Source organism: Scyliorhinus torazame, chromosome 3, assembly GCF_047496885.1.
Source record: "Scyliorhinus torazame isolate Kashiwa2021f chromosome 3, sScyTor2.1, whole genome shotgun sequence".
NCBI lineage: Eukaryota > Metazoa > Chordata > Chondrichthyes > Carcharhiniformes > Scyliorhinidae > Scyliorhinus > Scyliorhinus torazame.
In genome coordinates this window covers 199,670,384-199,695,009 of record NC_092709.1, presented here as the reverse complement: position 1 = coordinate 199,695,009, position 24,626 = coordinate 199,670,384, and the positions used below count along the sequence as shown (strand labels likewise).

Sequence of the window (24,626 nt, the reverse complement as noted above, 5' to 3'; positions counted from 1 at the left end):
GTAGGCTTATATTAAGGGCTGGCTTAGCACAGTGGGCTAAACAGCTGGCTTGTAATGCAGGACAAGGCAGAAGCGCGGGTTCAATTCCCGTACCGGCCTGCCCGAACAGGCGTCGGAATGTGGCAACTAGGGGCTTTTCACAGTAACTTAATTGAAGCCTACTTGTGACAATAAGCTATTATTATTATTATTATTATTATTATTATTATTATTAATAACACTAATGAAGTTACTGTGAAAAGCCACCCAGAAGGAAACTATTTGGCCCATCACTGTCACAATACAGCTCTCAGAAAGAACTATCCATGTCATCCTATTTCCCATTCTTTTTTTTTCAATTTTCGATATGAGTTGTATTATGGAGTTTATTCTTGCCACTGTTTCTGATGGGAACATTCCATATGCTAACAACTCCTCAATTCATATCAATAGTTATTGTATCATGTTTCATTTAGTTGAGAAAATTATTGCTGCAGACAACTTGCTGTAACAGCTGTGAGAATGTGTTCAATTTTCAGGTATAAAGAAAGGTTTCAGAAATGGAGACTGGGGTCTGCTGGTTGATGGAGATAAGTTATAGAGAAGAAAAATTAAGTTATTTACATAAATAGTGCGAAAGTAGCCTCAAATAAATATTTCACAAAGTTTAAAACATTGGCAAGATTGCATTTAGAAGTATCAGATACAGCTGAAATTAACTAATGCCGCAATTGAATGCCAAAGGTGCATTGGAAAAAAACTGATCAGGTGGCATTCCCGTTGTAAAAATTTATAAGTTCTGTTGGTGGTTAGAACAAAGTTCCTTTGAAACCATTTAGCATGATGGTTAGGATTGAGGAGTAGGTTTTGGCTGAAAGGTAAATATGTATTTTAAAAAATTAATTTTCAATATTGAAGATGATACAGCATTAGGTACAAATGTTTTGGATATTGACTCCTTGAATGTAAATGCATAAATGACCGTTGCTTGCTTTGAGACAGTGAAGATTGAGGGGTACTATGCGAGCCATTAATTTAGCTAAATAATAATTCTTTGAGATCTGGATTAATTTGAATTGACTGGAGAATTAACCTAACGCATTAATGTTTGCACACACGCACCAAGCCCTATTCATTAATATCTATATAGGAGAACAGGAATAGGCCATTCAGCCCCTTGAGTTTGATCTGCTGTTATGGCTGATCTGTATCTTAACTCTAATTACCCAGTTTTGTTTCATTTCTTGCAAGGAAAATTCTGTAATTCATGTTTTTAATGATGTGGAGATGCCGGCGTTGGACTGGGGCGTGCATAGTAAGACGTCTTACAACACCAGGTTAAAGTCCAAAAGGTTTGTTTCAAATCACTAGCTTTCGGAGCACTGCTCCTTCCTCAGGTGAATCATTTGACTTTGTCTATATAAATGTTTCTGGAACCTACCTCTCCATTCACCTGAGGAAGAAGCAGTGCTCCGAAAGCTAGTGATTCATAACAAACCTGTTGGACTTTAACCTGGTGTTGTAAGACTTCTTACTGTGCTCACTCCAGTCCAACGCCGACATCTCTACATCAAGTTTAATTATGTAATGAATGAATTTCTAATTATGCCAAATATTCATGGTTCGAAATAAAATGGCAACTGGCACTAATATATTGCACTTAAAGCATAGCTTTATTGATGTTGAGGGATTCAAATGATGAATACATAGGAAAACATTGTAACAAAGTATTGAGAAATTATATGGCCAACATCGTTTCTTAAAGCTCCTGCACTTCAAAATTTCCCACAACACCGCTGGTGGTGATGGTAGGGGGGGAAACAATTTTGAGCGGTGGGTGAGAAAAAGAGAGTTTATGTGCAATTATGGTGGGGGAGGAAGTGGGGGGGGGGGGGAAACAATTTTGAGCGGTGGGTGAGAAAAAGAGAGTTTATGTGCAATTATGGTGGGGGGGGGGGTGGGGAAGAGAGTGTGTACGTGAAAAGGGTTGGGAAGGAAACTGTGTGCGTGCGAATAGGGTGGGGGGGGGGAGGAGTGGGAGAGAGTCTGAGCCTGAAAGGGGTGGAGTCAAAAGAGTGTATGCTTACAAATTGGGTGGGGCGGAGGGAAAGTGCACATGAAAGGGGTGGGGGGGGGGGGGGGGAAAGAGCGTATGCATGAAGAGAGAGTGTGTGGTAATGGGGTGGGGAGAAGAGTGTGTGGATGCGAAGAAAATGTGTGCACCAGGGATGGAAGTCATAGAATTTACAGTGCAGAAGGAGGCCATTCAGCCCATCGAATCTGCCCCAGCCCTTGGAAAGAGAACCCTTTCCAAGCCAACACCTCCACCCTATCCCAGCAACCCCACCTAACCTTTTTGGACACGAAGGGCAATTTAGCATGACCAATCCACCTAACCTGCACATCTTTGGACTATGGGAGGAAACCAGAGCACCTAAAGGAAACTCACGCAGACACGGGGAGAAAGTGCAAACTCCACACAGACAGTGACCCAAGCCGGGAATCGAACCTGGAACCCTGGAGCTGTGAAGCAACTGTGCTACCGTGCCCCCACGTGTCTCTGTTTTGGTTGGTGGGTTGTTACACTGCCCTGGATGGGGATAGTGAGGTGCAGGATCAGCTGGGTGGTGGGTCCTGGCGTGTACTGAGGGTCTTGTGGGCATTGACTCCCTTATCTCAGAGTGTGCTGGATTAGGCCACATCCGGTGCTGTGATTGACATCTTATGCTTGGGATGTCCCTTATTGATATCATGTTGTTCCCCCTTATGGTTGTGACGTTCTCTTATATGAACGAGCAAATTTTTATCATCATCATCCTTGGGAGTGGCAGTGCGCTGGAGGAATACGGATTTGTGGTTGTATCTTGGTCCTCTTTTATCCTGAGAACCTTTGCTCCTGGTAGCTCTCCTTTTTAAAAAAAAATCCTATCTTGTTTAATTTGCTGGGAAGCGCTAATGACACTGACCATAATCCGAATTTAGCACTGCTGGTCCTCTCTCTATAAATATGTGGAATGATGATCATTCTGCATTGTGCTTGAGGCTGGGAGTAAGTGGCTTTGTGTGGTTTATGAAAAACATCCTTCCAGAACTGGGGTTTTCACATAGTTTCTTTGTATTTTAAATTTTTTTATGGCGGGGTTTAAGGATCCTTGGTTGGCTCCTGTAGTGGTACAGTTGAAACTATATATCCATATATACTGAGCCGTGCCATTCCTGTGGTTTTCTTGTTAAGTAAAAATGCATTTTAATCTTGGGAAGAATTTTTTTTTCAATTGGAGGAAATTCCAGCTCTTCCAGTACTGGGTGTCAGATCAGTGGTCTCAATATTTAGCAACATTGAAGTCTTTGAGCGAGATGGTAGTGAAGTAGAGCTTGGTGTCATCCGTTTGCATGTGAAATCTAATGCTGGGCTTTTTGGATAATGTCGTCGAGGGGCAGCATGTTGTTGAGAAATAGGAGACGGCCAAGGATGGATCCCTGCTAGAAGTCATAGAATTTTTTTTTTATGACTTCTAGCAGGGATCCATCCTTGTCAAGTGAAACAAATCACTTAAAAGAGAACTACTTCTTGTTGAAGTCCTTCAGTTGCTTAAACCTGAATGTTTGTTTGCAAAATAAAATGTAACTCCACACAGAAATATAATTAAAAGCTTTACAATATGTCACATACTTCCCCATGTATGGTTATGGTTGCTTCCTGTGTCTTACAAATATAATGGAAAATTTCTATATAAACACTCCATAATATAACAATCCTTTACAAACACAATTTAAAAAAACCTTATTTGATATTAATATTTGATCATTATTAAATTACTAAATTTTCATCCACTGTTTTACTCTTCGGAGCATTGTAATCTGTAATATCTAACATCAGCTTTATCACAAAATTCAAAAATTACTTATTTTATATCTTAAATTTACCTAGTGATTTTTCTTATTGTTTGAACTTTTTGTTCAACCTGTCCTTTCCTTGGAGTGCCACTTTGCCATGGTGGAGAGGCTTGAACATTCCGTTGATCCTGAGAGCAATTCTGTTGAGAGTCTGAAGCTCCTGGCAGAGTCACCCAGGATGATACGGTCAGAGGGGAGGAACCAGACAAAGTGCAATCCAAAACAAGTCCTTAGTGGTAGATCAAGCGGAAGATACTTGTATGGTATCAACGGCTGCGATGGCGGTGAAGGCTGAAGCAGTAGGGAGATCCCCCGTCATCGAGATTCCCTTTTCACTGATTTTGACACACCCTCTGTCAAGGACCGTGTGTCTGCTGATGTGCAATGGTATACCCACTTTAAAAGATGTTCAGCACCAGGCGTTTACCTAGAGGATACCAGAACACCCCCCACACACAAGTTCTGTGGTGAAGGACAGGACTGTGAGATCTGGAAGTCCCTAGCTACGGACTGGCATGTAGGCGGTGGAGTTTGATTCAGTCATCTCGCTCTTGGAATAGGAACTGGAGAGCATTTCAGCAGCTTTCTTTACGACTGAGCAGTCCTCTTCAGTCCTTGCCGATGGAAATAAGACCGAAATCTTCGAGGTCAAGCAAGGATGTGTCATCGCCCCCACCCTTTTCTCCATCTTCATTCCCAACATCCTTCACCTTGTCAAGAGCAAGCTTCCCAGTGGAGTGGACATCATCTACAAGATGGACGGAAAACTTTTCAAACTCAACCAGTTGAAATCCAAGAACAAAACTGAAGTAAACAGCAAAGGGGGGAGTCTGAAGAGTTCATCAGAAAGACGTTTATTCAGTATAACAGCGATATTTACACAGGACCCGGTTACACATCTCAGGGTCCTCACTCCTTTCTGTCAGTTGCTACAGCAGCTGACCTGTTCTACTAGTGCTGGTTAACTCACAGCCCAATCAGTATTAGAGATCAATCATCCTCAGCTGGATGAGTTCCATGCAGTGTTATAACAAAAGCGACACTGACATCGCTCATGGAACTTCAGTATGCAGGTGACATTGCAACCTCCACTCTCGGTGGAAAATCTCCCAGCCATGCTCGACCTTTGTGGAAGCATACCAAAGAATCGGTCCCAGCCTCCACCTCAAGAAGACTCAAACCCTTTACAACCCACCCTAAGGCAATATCCAGTCTCTCCCTGAAGGTGAATGGAGAAACCCTCTCACACATGAAACATTTCCATGCATGGGGAGATACCTCTCATCTAAGGCTGACATTGATGCGTAGATCCAACATTGTATCCAATCCACAAGCATCTCCTTCAGAAGCCTAAGGATGAGAGTCTTTGACAACCATGACATATGTGCTGACAGCAAGATCTTCGCGTACAAGGCAGTCATCCTTCCGACTCTTCAATATGGCTCAGAAAAGTGGACTACATACTGACGCCACCTCAAGGTTCCGGACAGGTACCATCAATATTGTCTCAGATTGATTCTCCACATCAGCTAGGAGGCCAGGCATGCTAACATCAGTGTCCTTGAAGGTGCCAAGAGCACCAGCATTGAAGCCATGATTATCCAAAGCCAACTCTGTTGGGCCGACCAAGTGCTTAGTGTGTAGAGTCCTGACTGCCAAAGCAAATTTTCTTTGCCCAGCTCAAGGAAGGCTTCAGAACAAGAGGAAGACAAAGGAAGAACTTCAAAGACACTCTGAAGGCTCACCTCAACAAATGCAACATAGACATCAATGCCACTTGCTCAGAAACGACCTACATGGAGGAAACCCTTGATTGAAGGGACACCAGATGACAAGAGGAGGCCCAGAAAGAGTCTAAGAAAGGATCGAGAGTCCAAGCACCGATCCAACCTCCCAAAACACTTGCCAAGTGTGTGGTCGAAGATGCGGCTCTCAGATTGGACTTAACAACCATGCAAGCACCCACCGAACTCATGACCTGTAATACAGAGTTTCTTAGGTGGTCAAGCGAATGATGTGGCCAAGCTAGTGATGGCTGAAGAAGAATATTTCAACCTTTCTTAAAAACCTGGGCTTCAACTATGTATTTTAACTCGGTAGTTTTAGACAGCTTTCAGCCATGGCTATGTATTCAAAACATGTGCAACTTGCTAAATTTTCCCCTCCCACATAAAGGCTAGGTTCCAGCTCTGCTTCACTCCTCTTGTGTGAAGTATGGGCCACACTTTTGCCTTATTCCCTTGCACATGACCCTGCTCGTTTGATGCCCCATTTATAATCATGTTGTTTAAGACTGCTCTCCTCCCTGACGTACTCCCAAGGCACCTTAATTCCCTGCCACGCTTCTTTTCATTCACTGGCATTAGAAAACAAGAGGCAGAGAGAAAACAATAGGAAAAACATAATAACAACAGCTGGGAGACTGAGTCCTGTGATTTACTGTGTACATAAACTTTATTTCAATTCCAAGTAAATTATTGCCCTGTTCCTCCCAGATGCACTTATGTTAGTAATGATGAATAGCAGCTGTTCATTAACTTTCTGAGGTTTGTTGACCTTTGGAATGCTATTCCGTGAACAACAGTGGAGGCTGTGGTCATTGATCATATTCAAGACTGAATTAGACAGATTTTTGATCTACAAAAGAGTCCAGGATTATGCGGAGTAGCCAGGAGAATGGAGTTGAGGTCACAAACAGCGAAACAATTTTATTGAATGGCGGAGAATGTTCAATGGACAGAGTGACCAACTTCTGCACCTATATCTTGGGCCATCAGAGCCAAAAGAGGCATTTTCCCTGTTGAGAACACTTCAAATGATCAGAGCAAAGCTGAGTCCTGAAGAACAAGATAACAAATCTTAAATCTACTTATACTTCCAGTCCACAAAATCTAACCTCCGCTTGCCATTATTTCTTGATCGCTGTTTTGCAACCTTTCACCATTATATGTCCACAATTATAAAGAAAAGTGCCCATGTAGGCTCAGTACTTTTGTGATTGTACAATTAGACCTTGGACTTTTGATGTCTTGTCTTTGCTGCACAAATTACTCAATGTTTACTGAAAATGATTGAATTTTTATTTTTAGAATAAAATCATTGAATGATTACAGCACAAGCATTTCAGCCTGTTATCCACGCCAGCTTTCTACAAGAGGAACTCCGTTAGTTCCACTTCCCCTGTATCCCTGCAAATGTTTTAATTATCCAATTCCCTGTTGAAAGCCATGATAATGCCACCTCCTATACTCTTAAAGAACATTCAAGATCCTAACTATTCACTGCGTGAAAACATCTTTCCTTGTGCTGCCTTTGAGTATAAGAATTGGCAAGTCATGTTACAGCTGTATAGAACCTTAGTTAGGCCACACTGGAGTATAGTGTTCAATTCTGGTCGCCACACTACCAGAAGGATGTGGAGGCTTTAGAGAGGGTGCAGAAGAGATTTACCAGGATGTTGCCTGGTTTGGAGGGCATTAGCTATGAGGAGCGGTTGAATAAATTCGGTTTGTTCTCACTGGAACGACGGAGGTTGAGGGGGCGACCTGATAGAGGTCTACAAAATTATGAGGGGCATAGACAGAGTGGATAGTCAGAGGCTTTTCCCCAGGGTAGAGGGGTCAATTACTAGGTTTAAGGTGCGAGGGGCAAGGTTTAGAGTGGATGTACGAGGCAAGTGTTTTTACACAGGGTAGTGGATGCCTGGAACTCGCTACCGGAGGAGGTGGTGGAAGCAGGGACAATAATGACATTTAAGGGGCATCTTGACAAATACATGAATAGGATGGTAATAGAGGGATACGGACCCAGGAAGTGTAGAAGATTGTAGTTTAGTTGGGCAGCATGGTCGGCACGGGCTTGGAGGGCCGAAGGGCCTGTTCCTGTGCTGTACCTTTCTTTGTTCTTTGGTTCTGTTGCCATTCACCTTAAACCAATGCCCTTGAGTTCTCAAACCGTACAATAATGGGAATAGTGTCTCCCTATCTACTCTGTCCATATCTCCTGATTTTTCAATCTATTCTCCTCTTTCAGCCTTCTCGAAGGAGAACAACTCCAACTTCTCCAACTTATCCAGATAACTGACCCCTGGAATCATGCTGGATATTTTTTGCATCCTCTCTAATGCCTTCACATCCTTCCAAAAATCCAGGCACAGTACTCCAGTTGAGGCCAAACCAATGTTTTATAAAGGTTCATCATAACTTCCTTGCTTTTGTACTCAATGCCTCTATTCATAAAACCAAAGACGCCGCATGCCTTAACTGCTATCTCAACATGTCCTGTAAAATTTCTGATTGCCCAGAACAGAGCAAAGTCTTTCTCTAAAGGACACATCCTGCTATTTAGGTATGGAGAGATTACCTGAAGTCTGGCACAGATAGAGTGTAACTGACTAAAACCAAACAGCATAATAGATCAGAGCATATGTATGCTCCCACAACTTGTCTAGCTATGACCATCCTATCTGATAAGATACTGGTTTACAAGATTACCTCGAGTGCCCGATCCATCCCTCAAGCTTTCATCAGCTGATCTAGATTTTCTGGTCAATCACTAACAAGGTGACTGACTTGCGTGTTATAAGAATCAGGCTGCCTGGAATTGTAAAAGGTTATAAAGAGTTTTCATTGAGGTTTATAAGATTTTAAAAAGTCGATGGAAACTTTTTTCTAGTGGTGCTGGAGTCTCGCACAAAGAGACAGAATCTCAAAATCAGAATCAGGCTATTCAGGAGGAAAGCTAAGAAACACAAAGGATGGTAGAATATGAAATTCTCGTGCACAAACATAGTAATTAAAAGTTCCTTTAATAGTTTGAATGTAAGTTTTCTAGATTATTGCAGGCCGTAGCAAGGTAGATGAAATCAAGATAAGTGAGTCGAGTTAAGATGCAGTTCAGCCATTGTTGATTCCCAAATTTCTTTCTCTGTCAGTCTGGCCTCAATAAAAGTTGAGATGGATTCGCACGTAAAAAGAAGTTATTTATTTAGCTTGCAAGCTTGATTCATTTCATAGAAATATAAGAGACATCCACTCTCCTATATCCCAGAAAGCGAATGAACAAAGAAACAAAGGGATCTCTGCAAATCAATTCAAATGGTATCAAGTTTCACATACTCGACGCCCATAGGTCAGCCTATATCCCTCCTGACCTGTTTGATCTATTCTGATTGGCTCACTTCCAATCCCTTTCTCTGGCCCCTATCAATGCCGCATCACTCTCATAGACACACCTCTTCCTGCTTTTTCCATGCGGTCTCAAATCCCTTTCTCCCTAACTGCCAGAATCAAAGTGGCTTATTTCTACATTACATTAACTAGTATCTCTAAAGTAACTATTTTATATCACATTCGTCACCATTATCTGATTGAATGGCAGAACTGGTTCAAGGAGCGAATTAGCCCTATATACAGCGGGTGACTTGAATCATAGAACATAGAACAATACAGCGCAGTACAGGCCCTTCGGCCCACGATGTTGCACCGAAACAAAAGCCATCTAACCTACACTATGCCATTATCATCCATATGTTTATCCAATAAACTTTTAAATGCCCTCAATGTTGGCGAGTTCACTACTGTAGCAGGTAGGGCATTCCACGGCCTCACTACTCTTTGCGTAAAGAACCTACCTCTGACCTCTGTCCTATATCTATTGCCCCTCAGTTTAAAGCTATGTCCCCTCGTGCCAGCCATTTCCATCCGCGGGAGAAGGCTCTCACTGTCCACCCTATCCAACCCCCTGATCATTTTGTATGCCTCTATTAAGTCTCCTCTTAACCTTCTTCTCTCCAACGAAAACAACCTCAAGTCCATCAGCCTTTCCTCATAAGATTTTCCCTCCATACCAGGCAACATCCTGGTAAATCTCCTCTGCACCCGCTCCAAAGCCTCCACGTCCTTCCTATAATGCGGTGACCAGAACTGTACGCAATGCTCCAAATGCGGCCGTACCAGAGTTCTGTACAGCTGCAACATGACCTCCCGACTCCGGAACTCAATCCCTCTACCAATAAAGGCCAACACTCCATAGGCCTTCTTCACAACCCTATCAACCTGGGTGGCAACTTTCAGGGATCTATGTACATGGACACCTAGATCCCTCTGCTCATCCACACTTTCAAGAACTTTACCATTAGCCAAATATTCCGCATTCCAATCATGTCACCCTGAGCTCCTAGATGAATATTGGGAATTATTTTAGCATCCATCCCAATCACTTGAAAAGGTAGACCGGGTCATTGCCATGAAAAGAGCAGCATCTCTGACAATGCAGCATCCATTTAGTATTGCAATAGGGTATCAGTTTAGATTATGTCCAAGTTCTGGAGTGCCATTTCAAACCACAACCTTCAGAGGTAAGAACGCAAACATCTGAACCAAGTTGGCACTGAAACAGCTCGAGAGTGTAAATAGTGAAAACTATTTCCACCGGTCAGTGAATCAATAAGAAGGAAGAATAAACTTATGGTTTGAAGAAAAAGTATAAGAGGGACAATTAGAATACTGATTTCATGAATTTCGTACAATATTTAATGCATTAACACATACCGTGACAATTTTGAAATTTAAGTGACAACTAGATGAACACTTGGAAAAAGTTTGGGAAGAGCAGGGAAATGGGTTAAAGTAGATCTGTTTGATGTGGAGTGAGCACCAGCCTGTTAACACTGTGTCAAATGACCTTCTGTGCTGAAGTTTCTATGATTTATTAACAAATTTATTGAATTGTTTCATCTTCAGATATGTCTTGGATGATCAGTACACGAGTTCTTCAGGTGCCAAGTTTCCTGTAAAATGGTCACCTCCTGAGGTGCTGCATTACTCTAAGTTCAGCAGTAAATCAGATGTGTGGGCGTTTGGTAAGAGAGAATTTTATTTATATGTGCAAGCAAATACCTTGAAACCTATTTCTCAGTCATGTATATTTGGGAAATCTAAGTCATTTTTGAGATTTATAAGCAAAGCAATAATAGTTTTTAAAAATCAGCCACACCTTGGTTATTAGACACTGGGTGGTCCATGTAACTCTGAACTTCTCTAGTATAATGGTATTGAATTAACACAAGAACATATTCTACCTCAAGTGTGGAATCGGTGGAAGAAATAGGTGGATTGGTCACGCTAAATTTAAATAGTCTCTTAGTGCCCAATGATGTGCAGGTTAGGTGGGGTATGGGGATAGGGCAGGGGAGTGAGTCTAGATAAGGTTCTCAACCAGAGGGTCAGTGCAGCCTTGATGGGCCGTATGGTCTCTTTCTGCACTGTGATGGAAGTCTAAGCAGAATGATGACGTGCCTTTTTTCTTTTATACTTCTAATCAGCAAAGATCAAAGTTGACTTTTATTTTCTTTTTCATATATTCCAAGTTCTGTTTGCATGACCTTCCATCTATTTATAAAAACTAGAGTTGTACCCACCTGACCACACTTCACTGCAGGACTGGATATTGCCACCTTATCATTCTGACTGCATTATTTACTTTCAGGGGTGAAAATTAAAAAAACTAGATGTAATATTGGCATTTTACATTTAGGTATCACCGGATGTTTGGTGTCTTGTGTTACGCTCAATATTTGGCAGCAGCAGCAAACCCTTTACTTCAATATTTAAGCTTTACCAAGAAGTGTTTTTGCTTGTATGCCTGAAATAAAATACATAAACAAAAAGGTTCAATACTTTGCCTACCTATTTAAATCCATTATGTTTTTGACCGTTAAGGTTAACTTTCCAATTTCATACTATTTTGGGAGGGGGCTTGGCTGCCTTGAGCTCATATGCATGGTTTTCTACAGCATGCTTAAATTTAGCAGTAAATGATGTATTGCGCATACCCAACTTTTCCAGTATTCTCCATCGGCAGGTGAGGCTCCCCATTTGTGACACACAGTTGGAAAATGACCCCTTTCGTGGTTTATAATAGGACAAGAAAATTATGTCACACACACTTGCCCCATTTTTTGCTGGACATCCCCATGCACCTACCATTTCTCCCACTTAACATCAAACACACCGATATTTAGCCAATTCCCTAGAATCTGGTACCAAAAATTGGTTATTTCCCAGGATAATTCAGTCTACCTCCTTTCAGCCGTGATAATGTTGTTTTTCACATAAAAAGTGGAATAATTTGATCTGAGATTCAGTGCAGTCAAAAACAACCCTTTATTTAAATTTGCAGGTGTTTTGATATGGGAAGTTTACAATGAGGGCAAGATGCCATTTGAAACCAAAACAAATGCTGAGGTGGTTGAGTTCATTTCATCCGGTTGTCGACTGTATCGACCAAAACAAGCATCAAAGGCCGTGTACGAGATCATGAATCAATGTTGGCATGAGGTTGGTGTTGATGTAAAAAAATCCTATTTAGCTATTACAGCAAAACAAATTATATTTGTCGTTTTGAGATCAATCAATAAATTAACTAAGTTATTGTTTATCCATTAGTGTTGTATTTTATGATTTCCCTTGTCAGAAAATATGGACCCCGCAGGTGACGATAAATGTCACTCAGCCTCACCAATAATTTATGTTTTGTGGAATCATTATTATTTCACTATATTTAAATAATTTTATTTTAAAGATACATTGAACAACAATAAACAGTAATATTTAAAATATAAACTTGGCAACATTTAAAGGATGGTGCAACATACCTTGTTTAACCTGCGTAGGCCATATTTTTGTTTCCTAATTTTAATAAGGTTAAATGAATGAACAGTTTGCACTGAGTGCTGAATTCGGTACATTTGAGTCCTATAGTGAGAGTTTGGTGACTGAGGGAGTTAGGTGAGGAGGGAGCAAGGTGGTCCTTTCATTTCCTTTCCGCAAAGAACGAGAAGGGAGCCAGGAGTTTACAGAGAGTGCAGTTGACTGGGAGCAGAGTCGGAGGGCGGAGTACCAGTTGTACCATAGGGCAGCTATATTCTGTAAGGTAAGAGGGGATGGAGGCTAGGTCAGTTGCATGCTCCTCCTGTAAGATATGGGTGGTGAGGGATACCACAGTTGTCCCCGCTGACTATACCTGCGGGAAGTGCACCCAACTCCAGCTCCTCAGAGACCATGTTAGGGAACTGGAGCTGGAGCTGGATGAACTTCGGATCATCCGGGAGGCAGAGGGGGTTATAGAGAAGAGTTACAGGGAGGTAACCACACCCAAGGTACAGGACAAGAGTAGCTGGGTTACAGTCAGGGGAAAGAAAACAAACAGGCAGACAGTGCAGGGATCCCTCGTGGCCGTTCCCCTTCAAAACAAGTAGACCGTTTTGGATGCTGTTGGGGGGGGGGATGACCTACCGGGGGAAGGCCCTTGCGGCCAGCTCTCTGGCACTGAGTCTGACTCTGGGGCTCAGAAGGGAAGGGGGAGAATAGAAAAGCAATACCAATAGGAGATTCAATGATTAAGGGAATAGATAGGAGATTCTGTGGTCGTGAGCGAGACTCCCGGAAGGTATGTTGCCTCCCAGGTGCCAGGGCCAGGGATGTTTCGGATCATGTCTTCAGGATCCTTAAGGGGGAAGGGGAGCAGCCAGAAGTCGTGGTGCACATTGGTACCAACGACGTAGGTTGGAAAAGGGGTGTGGAGGTAATAAACTAGTTTAGGGAGTTAGGCTGGAAGTTAAAAGCCAGGACAGACAGAGTTGTCATCTCTGGTTTGTTGCCGGTGCCATGTGATAGCGAGGCTAGGAATAGGGAGAGAGTGCAGTTGAACAGATGGCTGCAGGAATGGTGTAGGAGGGAGGGCTTCAGGTATTTGGATAATTGGAGCACATTCTGGGGCAAGTGGGACCTGTACAAGCAGGACGGGTTGCATCTGAACCAGAGGGGCACCAATATCCTGGGAGGGAGGTTTTCTAGTACTCTTCGGGGGGGTTTAAACTAATTTAGCAGGGGAATGGGAACCAGATTTGTAGTCCAGCAACTAAGGTAGCCGATATTCAGGATGCCAACACGTGTAGTGAGGCAGTGGGGAAGGTAACACTGACAAAGGAGAGTACTTGCAGGCACGGAAATGGTGTGAAGTGTGTATACTTCAATGCAAGATGCACCAGGAATAAGGTGGGTGAACGTAAGGCGTGGATCGGTACTTGGGACTACGATGTGGTGGCCATCACGGAAACTTGGATAGAAGAGGGGCAGAAATGGTTGTTGGATGTTCCTGGTTATAGATGTTTCAATAAGATTAGGGAGGGTGATAAAAGAGGTGGAGGGGGGGTGGCATTGTTAATTAGAGATAGTATAACAGCTGCAGAAAGGCAGTTCGAGGAGGATCTGCCTACTGAGGTAGTATGGGTTGAAGTCAGAAATAGGAAAGGAGCAGTCACCTTGTTGGGAGTTTTCTATAGGCCCCCCAATAGCAGCAGAGATGTGGAGGAACAGATCGGGAAACAGATTTTGGAAAGGTGCAGAAGCCACAGGGTAGTAGTCATGGGTGACTTCAACTTCCCAAACATTGAGTGGAAACTCTTCAGATCAAATAGTTTGGATGGGGTGGTGTTTGTGCAGTGTCCAGGAAGCTATTCTAACACAGTATGTAGATTGTCCGACCAGAGGGGAGGCCATATTGGATTTGGTACTTGGTAATGAACCGGGGCAAGTGATAGATTTGTTAGTGGGGGAGCATTTTGGATATAGTGACCACAATTCTGTGACTTTCACTTTAGTAATGGAGAGGGATAGGTGCGTGCAACAGGGCAAGGTTTACAATTGGAGGAAGGGTAAATACGATACTGTCAGACAAGAACTGAAGTGCATAAGTTGGGAACATAGGCTGAGAGGGAAGGACACAAGTGAAATGTGGAACTTGTTCAAGGAACAGAAACTACGTGTCCTTGATATGTATGTCCCTGTCAGGCAGGGAAGAGATGGTTGAGTGAAGGAACCATGGTTGACAAGAGAGTTTGAATGTCTTGTTAAGAGGAAGAAGGAGACTTCTGTAAGGATGAGGAAACAAGGTCAGACAGGTCGCTGGAGGGATACAAGATAGCCAGGAAGGAACTGAAGAAAGGGATTAGGAGAGCTAAGAGAGGGCATGAAAAATCTTTGGCGGGTAGGATCAAGGTAAACCCCAAGGCCTTTTACACATGTGAGAAATTTGAGAATGACTAGAGCGAGGGTATGTCCGATCAAGGACAGTAGCGGGCGATTGTGTATTGAGTCTGAAGAGATAGGAGGGGTCTCGAGCGAGTACTTTTCTTCAGTATTTACGAATGAGAGGGGCCATATTGTTGGAGAGGACAGTGTGAAACAGACTGGTAAGCTCGAGGAGATACTTGCTAGGAAGGAAGATGTGTTGGGCATTTTGAAAAACTTGAGGATAGAGAAGTCCCCTGGGCCTGACGGGATATATCCAAGGATTCTATGGGAAGCAAGAGATGAAATTGCAGAACCGTTGGCAATAATCTTTTTGTCCTCACTGTCAACAGGGGTGGTACCAGGGGATTGGAGAGTGGCGAATGTCGTTTACCTGTTCAAAAAAGGGAATAGGGATAACCCTGGGAATTACAGGCCAGTTAGTCTTACTTCGGTGGTAGGCAAAGTAATGGAAAGGTTACTGAGGGATAGGATTTCTGAGCATCTGGAAAGACACTGCTTGATTAGGGATAGTCAGCACGGATTTGTGAGAGGTAGGTCTTGCCTCACAAGTCTTATTGAATTCTTTGAGGAGGTGACCAAGCATGTGGATGAAGGTAAAGCAGTGGATGTAGTGTACATGGATTTTAGTAGGGCATTTGATAAGGTTCCCCATGGTAGGCTTCTGTAGAAAGTAAGGAGGCATGGGAAATTTGGCCAGTTGGATAACACACTGGCTAAATGATAGAAGTCAGTGCGTGGTGGTGGATGGCAAATATTCAGCCTGAATCCCAGTTACCAGTGACGTACCGCAGGGATCAGTTCTGGGTCCTCTGCTGTTTGTGATTTTCATTAATGACTTGGATTAGGGAGTTGAAGGGTGGGTCAGTAAATTTGCAGAAGATACGAAGATTGGTGGAGTTGTGGATAGTGAGGAGGGCTGTTGACTGCTGCAAAGAGACATAGATAGGATGCAGAGCTGGGCTGAGAAGTGGCAGATGGAGTTTAACCCTGAAAAGTGTGAGGTTGTCCATTTTGGAAGGACAAATATGAATGCGGAGTACAGGGTTAACGGTAGGGTTCTTGGCAATGTGGAGGAGCAGAGAGATCTTGGGGTCTATGTTCATACATCTTTGAAAGTTGCCACTCAAGTGGATAGAGCTGTGAAGAAGGCCTATGGTGTGCGTGTCCATTAGCAGAGGGATTGAATTTAAGAGCCGTGAGGTGATGATGCAGCTGTACAAAGCCTTGGTACGGCCACATTTGGAGTACTGTGTACAGTTCTGGTCGCCTCATTTTAGGAAGGATGTGGAAGCTTTGGAAAAGGTGCAAAGGAGATTTACCAGGATGTTGCCTGGAATGGAGAGTAGGTCTTGCGACGAAAGGTTGAGGGTGCTAGGCCTTTTCTCATTAGAACGGAGAAGGATGAGGGGCGACTTGATAGAGGTTTATAAGATGATCAGGGGACTAGATAGAGTAGACAGTCAGAGACTTTTTCCCTGGGTGGAACAAACCATTACAAGGGGACATAAATTTAAGGTGAATGGTGGAAGATATAGGGGGGGATGTCAGAGGTAGGTTCTTAACCCAGGGAGTAGTGGGGGCATGGAATGCACTTCCTGTGGAAGTAGTTGAGTCGGAAACATTAGGGATCTTCAAGCGACTATTGGATAGGTACATGGATTACGGTAAAATGATGAGGTGTAGATTAATTTGTTCTTAATCTAGGACAAAATGTTCGGCACAAAATCGTGGGCCGAAGGGCCTGTTCTGTGCTGTATTTTTCTATGTTCTAATAGCTTAACATGGCTAGGAAACACTATTTTAGTAGTTCTGTGCTGTTCTGAGTACTTCACTGACTCCAAATTGTCCTCTGGATATTAGTGAAGAGTGGGAAGAGGGAAGGTAATTATCTTTTATGTTCCCTCAAAAGTCAATTATGAACTGTTTCTGCAGATTTGGGGAAAATATTAGATATGTTAACCCCATGTGTGATGTGGAATTAGTGATCTGAACCAAGATAGCATTTCACTGTACCAAACTCCCAGTAGCAGCAGGAAGGAAGATTAGTGTTTATATTCTAGTCTTCCAATGAGTTTGCAGTTAGCCAATATTATTATCTTTATAATCACAGAATCATGATAGATGTTACGCTTTGCACAGAGCTGTTCTCTGGTCAGAAAACAAGCCAGAAATGGAGTTATAAAGAAGGTTTGAAGAAAAGATTTAGTTAAAGAGATAGATTCAAAGATGGTCTTTCAAAGGGGGAGAGCGAAGAGATGTTATTGAAGGGTATGGCGAGGGAATTGCAAAGCATGGGGCACAGCAGCCAATTATCGTAAAGAGGTCAAGCTTACATGTGAAAACTTATTATGAAAATCAATGTCTGATGGTAAAGTCACCAAAGGACGGCATGCAGTTGAGCAAGAGGAGGAGGCCAAAATCATAGCAGGTGTCAGCCATGTGGCCTCTACAAATTGCTCCACCATTCATGATCCATTCCATAAGACCATAAGACATTGGAGCAGAATTAGGCCACTTGGCCCATTGAGTCTGCTCCGCCATTCAATCATGGCGGATATTTTTCTCCCCATAACCTCTGATTCCCTTTTGATCAAAAATCTATCTATCTCTGTCTTAAAGACACTGTGATTTGTCCTCCATAGCCTTCTGTGGCAAAGAGTTCCACAGATTCACCACCCTCCTCATCTCTGTTTTAAAGGATCATCCCTTCAGTCTGAGATTGTGTCCTCTGCTTCTAGTTTTTCCTACAAGTGGAAACATCCTCTCCACATCCACTATATCCAGGCCATGCAGTATCCTGTAAGTTTCAATAAGATACCCCCTCATCCTTCTAAACTCCAACGAGTACAGACTCAGAGTCCTCAACCATTCCTCATACAACAAGGTCTTCATTCCAGGGATCATTCTTGTGAACCTCCTCTGGATCCTTTCCAAGGCCGCACATCCTTCCTTAGATACGGGGCCCAAAACTGCTCGCAATACTCCAAATGGAGTCTGACCAGATCCTTGTATAGCCTCAGAAGTACATCACTGGTCTTGTATTCTAGCCCTCTCGACATGAATGCTCACATCGCATTTGCCTTCCTAACTGTCGACTGAACCTGCACGTTAATCTTAAGAGAATCGTGAACAAGGACTCCCAAGTCTCTTTGTGCTTCTGATTTCCTAAGCATTTTCCCATTGAGAAAATAGCCTGTGCCTCCATTTCCCCTTCCAAAGTGCATAACTTCACACTTTTCCACATTGTATTCCATCTGCCACTCTGCCCACTCTCCTTGCCTGTCCAAGTCCTTCTGCAGGCTGCCTGCTTCCTCAATACTACCTGCCCCTCTACAGATCTTTGTATCATCTGCAAACTTGGCAACAGTTCCTTCCTCCAGATCATTAATGTATATTGTGAAAAGTTGTGATCCCAGCACCGACCCCAGAGATCCACCACTAGTCACCGGCTGCCATCCTGAAAAAGACCCCTTTATCCCCACTCTCTGCCTTCTGCCAGTCAGTCAATCCTCTACCCATGCCAGGAACTTACCCTTAACACCATGGGCTCTTAACTTATTTAACAGTCTCCTATGTGGCACCTTGTCAAAGGCCTTCTGGAAATCTAAATAAATCACGTCCACTGGTTCTTCTTTGTCTAACTTCCTTGTTACTTCCTCAAAGAACTCTAACAGATTTGTCAGACATGACCTCCCCTTGACGAAGCCGTGCTGACTCAGTCCTATTTTATCATGCACTTCTAAGTACTGCGCAATCTCATCTTTAATAATGGACTCTAAAATCTTACCGTCGACCGAAGTTGGACTAACCGGCCTATAATTTTCTGTCTTCAGCCTCCCTCCCTTCCTTCTTAAACAGTGATGTTACATTATCCACTTTCCAGTTCTCTGGGACCATTCCTGCCTCCAGTGATTCCTGAAAGATCACCACCAATGCCTCCACAATCTCCTCAGCTATCTCTTTGAGAACCGTGGGGTGTAGTCTAGTTCCAGGTGATTTATGCACCTTCAGACCTTTCAGTTTCCCAGAACCTTCTCCTCAGTTGGATTATGGCTGAACTTCACATAAACTCCACAGTCCCGCATCATACTGATATCCTTTGACTCTCTGAGAGACCAAAAATCTATTTATTTCCTGAATATGCTCATCAACTGAGCAGCCAAAGATTCACCTCCCCACAGAGGGAATAAATGTCTCCTAATCTTAATCTTAGTATTATAGTCATTTAGGATTATGGCCTTTTTGTTCTAGACTCACCAACTAGGGGAAACCTCTCACAGCATTTACATTCTTAAGCCCTCAATAGAATTTTATGAGTATAAACAAAACATACTTTTCCATCCTTCCTACCTGTAATTACTTAGGCCAGACCTTTGAGATTGGCCAATTAGAATACGAGTTCCCTGGTTAGTGGCCCAATAAGGGAACCCCTCTCTGTGTATATAACAGGGAGCATCAGATCCTCTGCACTCACGGTGTAGACAGCAGACTGAATGGTCATGGTTGTTCAGCTGTTGGGTTTGTAAATAAAAGGAATTCTGGTGATGGGACTTCTGCCTCCCTGGACTTATTACACTGCCAAGGCAGATATTTTCTCTACATTAACTAATCCTCATTCCTTGCTGATATATTATCCCCAAACCCCAAGCTCTTATCTTAACCCATTCTTCTGACTCTGACCTCTTGTGCATCCCACCCTCCTTTTGTTACACCACTTGGGGGACTGTGCAGAAAGAGAAGTCAGTTTTGGAAATGTACTGGCTATGATCGGTCACGCTCAGCTGTGGCGAGGTATTGGTGGAGAAGAGTATTATTCAACCATATCAAATATTTCAGAATGGCTGATGAGTACTCAGCACTGTGGTCACAATCACCAGAAGATGTAGCTTATGACATTGGTTTGGTGCTATCACATGAGCAAATATTTGATAGAGAGATTCAATGATAGAGTTGGGGAAGGATAGACATGGATATTTGAGGAAGAACATTGTGAAGAAATGGAAGATTGGAGACTGGGCTGCGTATGAGAGTGAAGCTCCAGACACCAGATTAAAACTAAGGCTAAAATTATTTCTGACACTGAAACAGCACTGGTCGTAACGCATCTATCTAGTCTCTCAAAAACCACAATTAAAATAGTGGTTTTCTAGAACCATGCCGAAGCGAGGCGGAAATGTTACCTTTGTTTAAGACAAATTTTCAGTCACAGAATGTAATTGCGTACAATTAGATTTTAAATTATTTTTTGCAAACTTTGTTTTGTTGTTTTTCTTTTCAGAAAGCAGAGAGACGACCGTGTTTTTCAGACCTGTTGCTAATGATTAATCAAATAATGGAATGTGACAGTTAAAAATTGGCTCTCCTGGTTGGCTGTGGACTGCTGAAATTAAGTCACGATGCTGCAAATCCTTTTCTGTATTGTGGCAGATTGTCTTTTTGGTGGTTGTCCTGGATCCAAAACATCAAAAGAAAGTTTGGTCTTTCTATCTGAGTAAAAGTACGGTAATTATACACGAGGAAGATTATAGAAAGACTATCTGTTGATGCAGATGTTCATTGGCCATCTGGCATTTTAAACATCAACGTACACATTTGTTGAGGAGGATGTCCGTTTCCTGTGATGTTATCTCTTATGATTCTGCCAGCCTAGAGTGTGCAGCACCGTGCCATTTGCCTGAATTGAAACTGATTCTGAATCATCATCATCATTGTCTGATGAGTAATATTTTATTTGCAAATTCTATACCTGAAGCGCAGTTTTTAATCCATTGACTACTTCTGTCCACTATAAGGTTAATGAGACAGCCAAAAGTATTTTGCTGTGCAAATTCTGTGAAGCTGTTAAACTTTGTTGCCTCTGCCAGAGCTGGGTTTGCTCTTATGATTCAGTATTGTGATACCATAACACTATACTGCACGATCCCCATTAAATTACTGAGCTGTTGGCTGAATTGCTGAGTTACGTGACTATATTTGATAACTTTTAGTCAACAGCCAGAGCAGCAACCCACAATCCAAATAGATTTTTGTACATTTATTAACCTACTAACATCCCAACATCTTGCAACAGCGTAAAAATAAAATGCTGGAGGAGATAGACAAAAGGTTTCTTTCATCATATCCATTCTACACCTGAAACGATTAACTGTCATTTTTTATTTCAAATGATGTGGTATAAAAAATAATTCCCAGCAAAATTAGGTACATTTGTTTAATTCGCGATGATCTGAGGTAAAAGTCAAGCTATTCTGCCAAATGTAAAGCCTCAGTTGCCTACCAAGTCCACAACACATTTCTTGAGCAGTGGAAAGTTAACTGTAGATTTGGGTGTAATCAATAGCAGTGAACAGTACCAAGCTGTAACTAGGTTTGTATGAAGAAAACTGATGAATTGGGAAACGTTCAATTTTTGGAATTATCTGATTTAAAATTAGAAGTCCTGACTTTGCTGAGAGCTTGGGGCAGAATTCTGTTGCTAAACCTTTGATGGCGGAGTAGTGAGAGTGGAAAATCAATGGAACCTGGAAACATAATGAATCGCTGACCTGATCACGTCAGTTGAATTTCCAGTGGGAACAAGAACATGGTAGCTTCAGTCTGTATTAGCATATGCTTTTATGGGCTCCATCTTGCTGTCAGAGGCCCTGTACAAATGTGTGGCATCTGGTCAAACCTGGCGTAAAGCAGAAAGAATCACGAAACTACTGAATCAAAATATTCAAAAGGAGGGGCCAAGTAGACAGATTTGTTGCAATGTAAATACACAATTAGTTTATAATTTAAACATAATATATTATGATATGATTTGCATTATTATTATCGCAGTGTTTAAACATTCATATGGGCCTATTTCTTCACGCATTTTAATATTTGATGGAGAGTTCCGAGAGTTCTTAGTTTATATATGTCCAGTGATCTGGATGCTGAATAGATAAGAGTTTTTGCCAATGGAGAAGAATAATGCAGCAGCCCTAAGGGGTATCCAGGCTGGGAAGACCCAGAAGAATCAAGAAAGCAAATTGACTGTCCTAGTAGGTGAGGTGTGGGGTGCAATTTTTGCATGTTTTGTACTTGCAGCCAATTGGACCAGTTTCTATCCCACCCCAAACCCAACATGTTATCAGGTTATGCATATTTCAAACACCCACCCCACACCCCCAGTTGTCGAAGAGGGACCCAGACAGACATGGGTGCTACAGATATTTTTAAAAATGTGATGAATGGTCCCTGAGCTCTCATGTACCAGCAATATTAGGGGCAAAGTACAGTGACCAATTGGGATTCCCATTTCATTGCACTTAGCAAACAGGGCGATATCGAGGCCCCAGATCGTGCAGTGGAAAGATACCAATTCTGATTTTTCCGCTGAATAACAAAAATGTTATAATTTGATTCACGGAAAATGTGTTTCGATGGTAAAATGGCACAGGTGCAGCAGAAATTAATTTTTAAACATTAGTCAGCAGTCAGGTGGCAGCATCAAGATGGTACTGACACATTGCTGTACAATGGAGTAATAACAGAGCTATATTTCCATATTCCGTTCCTTTCTGGGTAAGTTACAATATTTAGCAAGTGCACGTAAATGCTCTCCTCATGCAAAGGACAAGTTAGGAAGTGAGAGAGCCTGAAATTATATCTCAAACTATCCCAGAGGTTTCATTAGAGAGGATGTGCCTTTTTGTCCTTCATGGTATCTTGGTACTGCTGTGGGTAGAGAACCTAAATTGGGGAAATAACAAAATGATGGGGAGATCTAAGCAATTTGAAGTACATGTGTAATCCTGAACTGTATTATAATATTTATTAAATGTTCAATTATTTGTTATCATTGATTAATAAACCAAGGGTGAATGTGCATCTTTCCAACACTAGAAAAGAATTACTGTAAAAGAAAGAATTTAGTTTAGAACTTTCAGTTTAAAATGTTGCTTTTATTGTGTTAAGAACATTAAAAAATTTGTAAGATGTAACACTTACAAATATGATTCGGGAAATGCGTATATATCAAGACTAATTGTTTCCACTTGCGGTTTAATTTCCTACTTGTTAATTAATTGAAAATCTATGTTTCTGAAAATAACTGGCTCAGGGATAATCGATCATGAATATAATCAATTATCTTAGTTTTGAAATTAGGTCAACTTTTATAATGTTTCAGTAGTTTATATTTTTCTGCTGCTCATGCTGGTAATAACACTCAAACATTTAGCAATAACTGAAAACTAAGTTTATTGTTCTTTTTCCACCTTTGTCCTTGTACATAAGCCAAATAAAAGAATTTATTAATTAAATAGAGAATGTATAATTGTTTGTGCTTTTCTAATAAACAATAGGAAAATATATTCTCTTGCTTCAGAGAATGCAGATTAGTTTTTCCAACAGCTTGTACGTTATGTATTAGGATTCTGATTGGATTATTCCTTCTGCATACGTAGGAGTATCAATGATAAACACATTTGGACACCTTTGCTCCCTGTGGGATATAAAATCCCATTGCCTCTTGTGTAAAATAACTATGGAGCAAACTACTATTCTATTTAGCAAAATACCGCTGATGCTGGAATCTGAAACAAAGAGAGAGAAAGCTGGAAAAACTCAGCAGGTTTGGAAGCATCCGTAGGGAGAGAACCCGAGTTGCCATTTCGTGTCTACATGACCCTGCTTCAGAACTAAAGAGAGGGAAAAGTGTGACTTTATGCAAGCGGGGGTGGAACAGTGGGAATAGTGATTAGTGGGAGCTAGGAGAGATTGCAACAAACATGTAACAAAACTTTGAACGAGTGACAGATGGCCTGGTGGGGGAGGGGGAGTGCGTGTTGTGTATATGAATAAAAAATAATTATTTTTGGGATATGAAAACAGGTGAAGATGGAGGAGAAAGGTAATTGTCTAAAGTTGTTGAACTCGGTGTTGAGTCCCAAGGGCTGTAAGGTGACTAATTGGAAGGTGAGGTTCTGCTCCTCCACTTTTGCATTGGATTTCACTGGAGCATTACAGCAAGCCAAGGACAGACATTATGAATGAATATTAATCAATAAAAAGATTAAAGAAATCTCAAAGTTGTTGACCTCGCTAGACAGCACTCATCCCTGTGTCAAGGGAAAAGCACTTTCTGAAATCTTAAACTAAGCTTTCTGGGATCAAAGCCACTTGTGTATAATAGTGCCTTTGCTATGCAAATGCCTCCTGTGGCAACATGAAATCTGTTGACTGATGCATCTTTCCATCCTGGGTTCCCATTGTTCTGTTATGTAAAATTATGACACCTCCATATATCTTTGTAGGATAATGAATTTTAACAGTTTCCTTATTAGTATCGATGTTACTGCATTTACATAGGAAATTAGATTTAGCCAAAGCATTGTGGTTCTTGTATCAGTAAACACCACAGCTTGCCTTTTTTCCGTATAAAAATTACCATCTCCAAAATCTGGGCAGACGGAGCTGCAGGAAAAGAGAAAATATCTTTCTCTCTGTATTGTTAGAAACTGTCTCCTTGCAAGTAAAACCATCGTGAATAAACACTACCCGTGTTTCAGTCTAAACTCTTGTTTGAGAGAATTTCTTCGACAACACATGGGTATGAGAGCAAGGTGCAAGCAATAGGAAGATTGGGATCATGACTGTGGCCTGACCGAAGCTGTTCTGCAA

At 41.9% G+C, this 24,626-nt stretch overlaps 1 protein-coding gene across 2 annotated transcripts in view; it reads left to right on the top strand.

Annotated features, from left to right (window-relative positions):
• Positions 1 to 23,266, top strand: part of tec (tec protein tyrosine kinase) — a 266,972-nt gene extending 243,706 nt beyond the window's left edge. For both annotated transcript variants that reach the window (XM_072496724.1, XM_072496725.1), the window contains exons 16-18: positions 10,620 to 10,738; positions 12,058 to 12,215; positions 20,251 to 23,266. In XM_072496724.1, the coding sequence (XP_072352825.1) occupies positions 10,620 to 10,738; positions 12,058 to 12,215; positions 20,251 to 20,322 (349 nt within the window). In that variant the 3' untranslated portion in view covers positions 20,323 to 23,266. The remainder of the gene's footprint in view (positions 1 to 10,619; positions 10,739 to 12,057; positions 12,216 to 20,250) is intronic.
• The last annotated feature ends 1,360 nt before the right edge of the window (positions 23,267 to 24,626 follow it).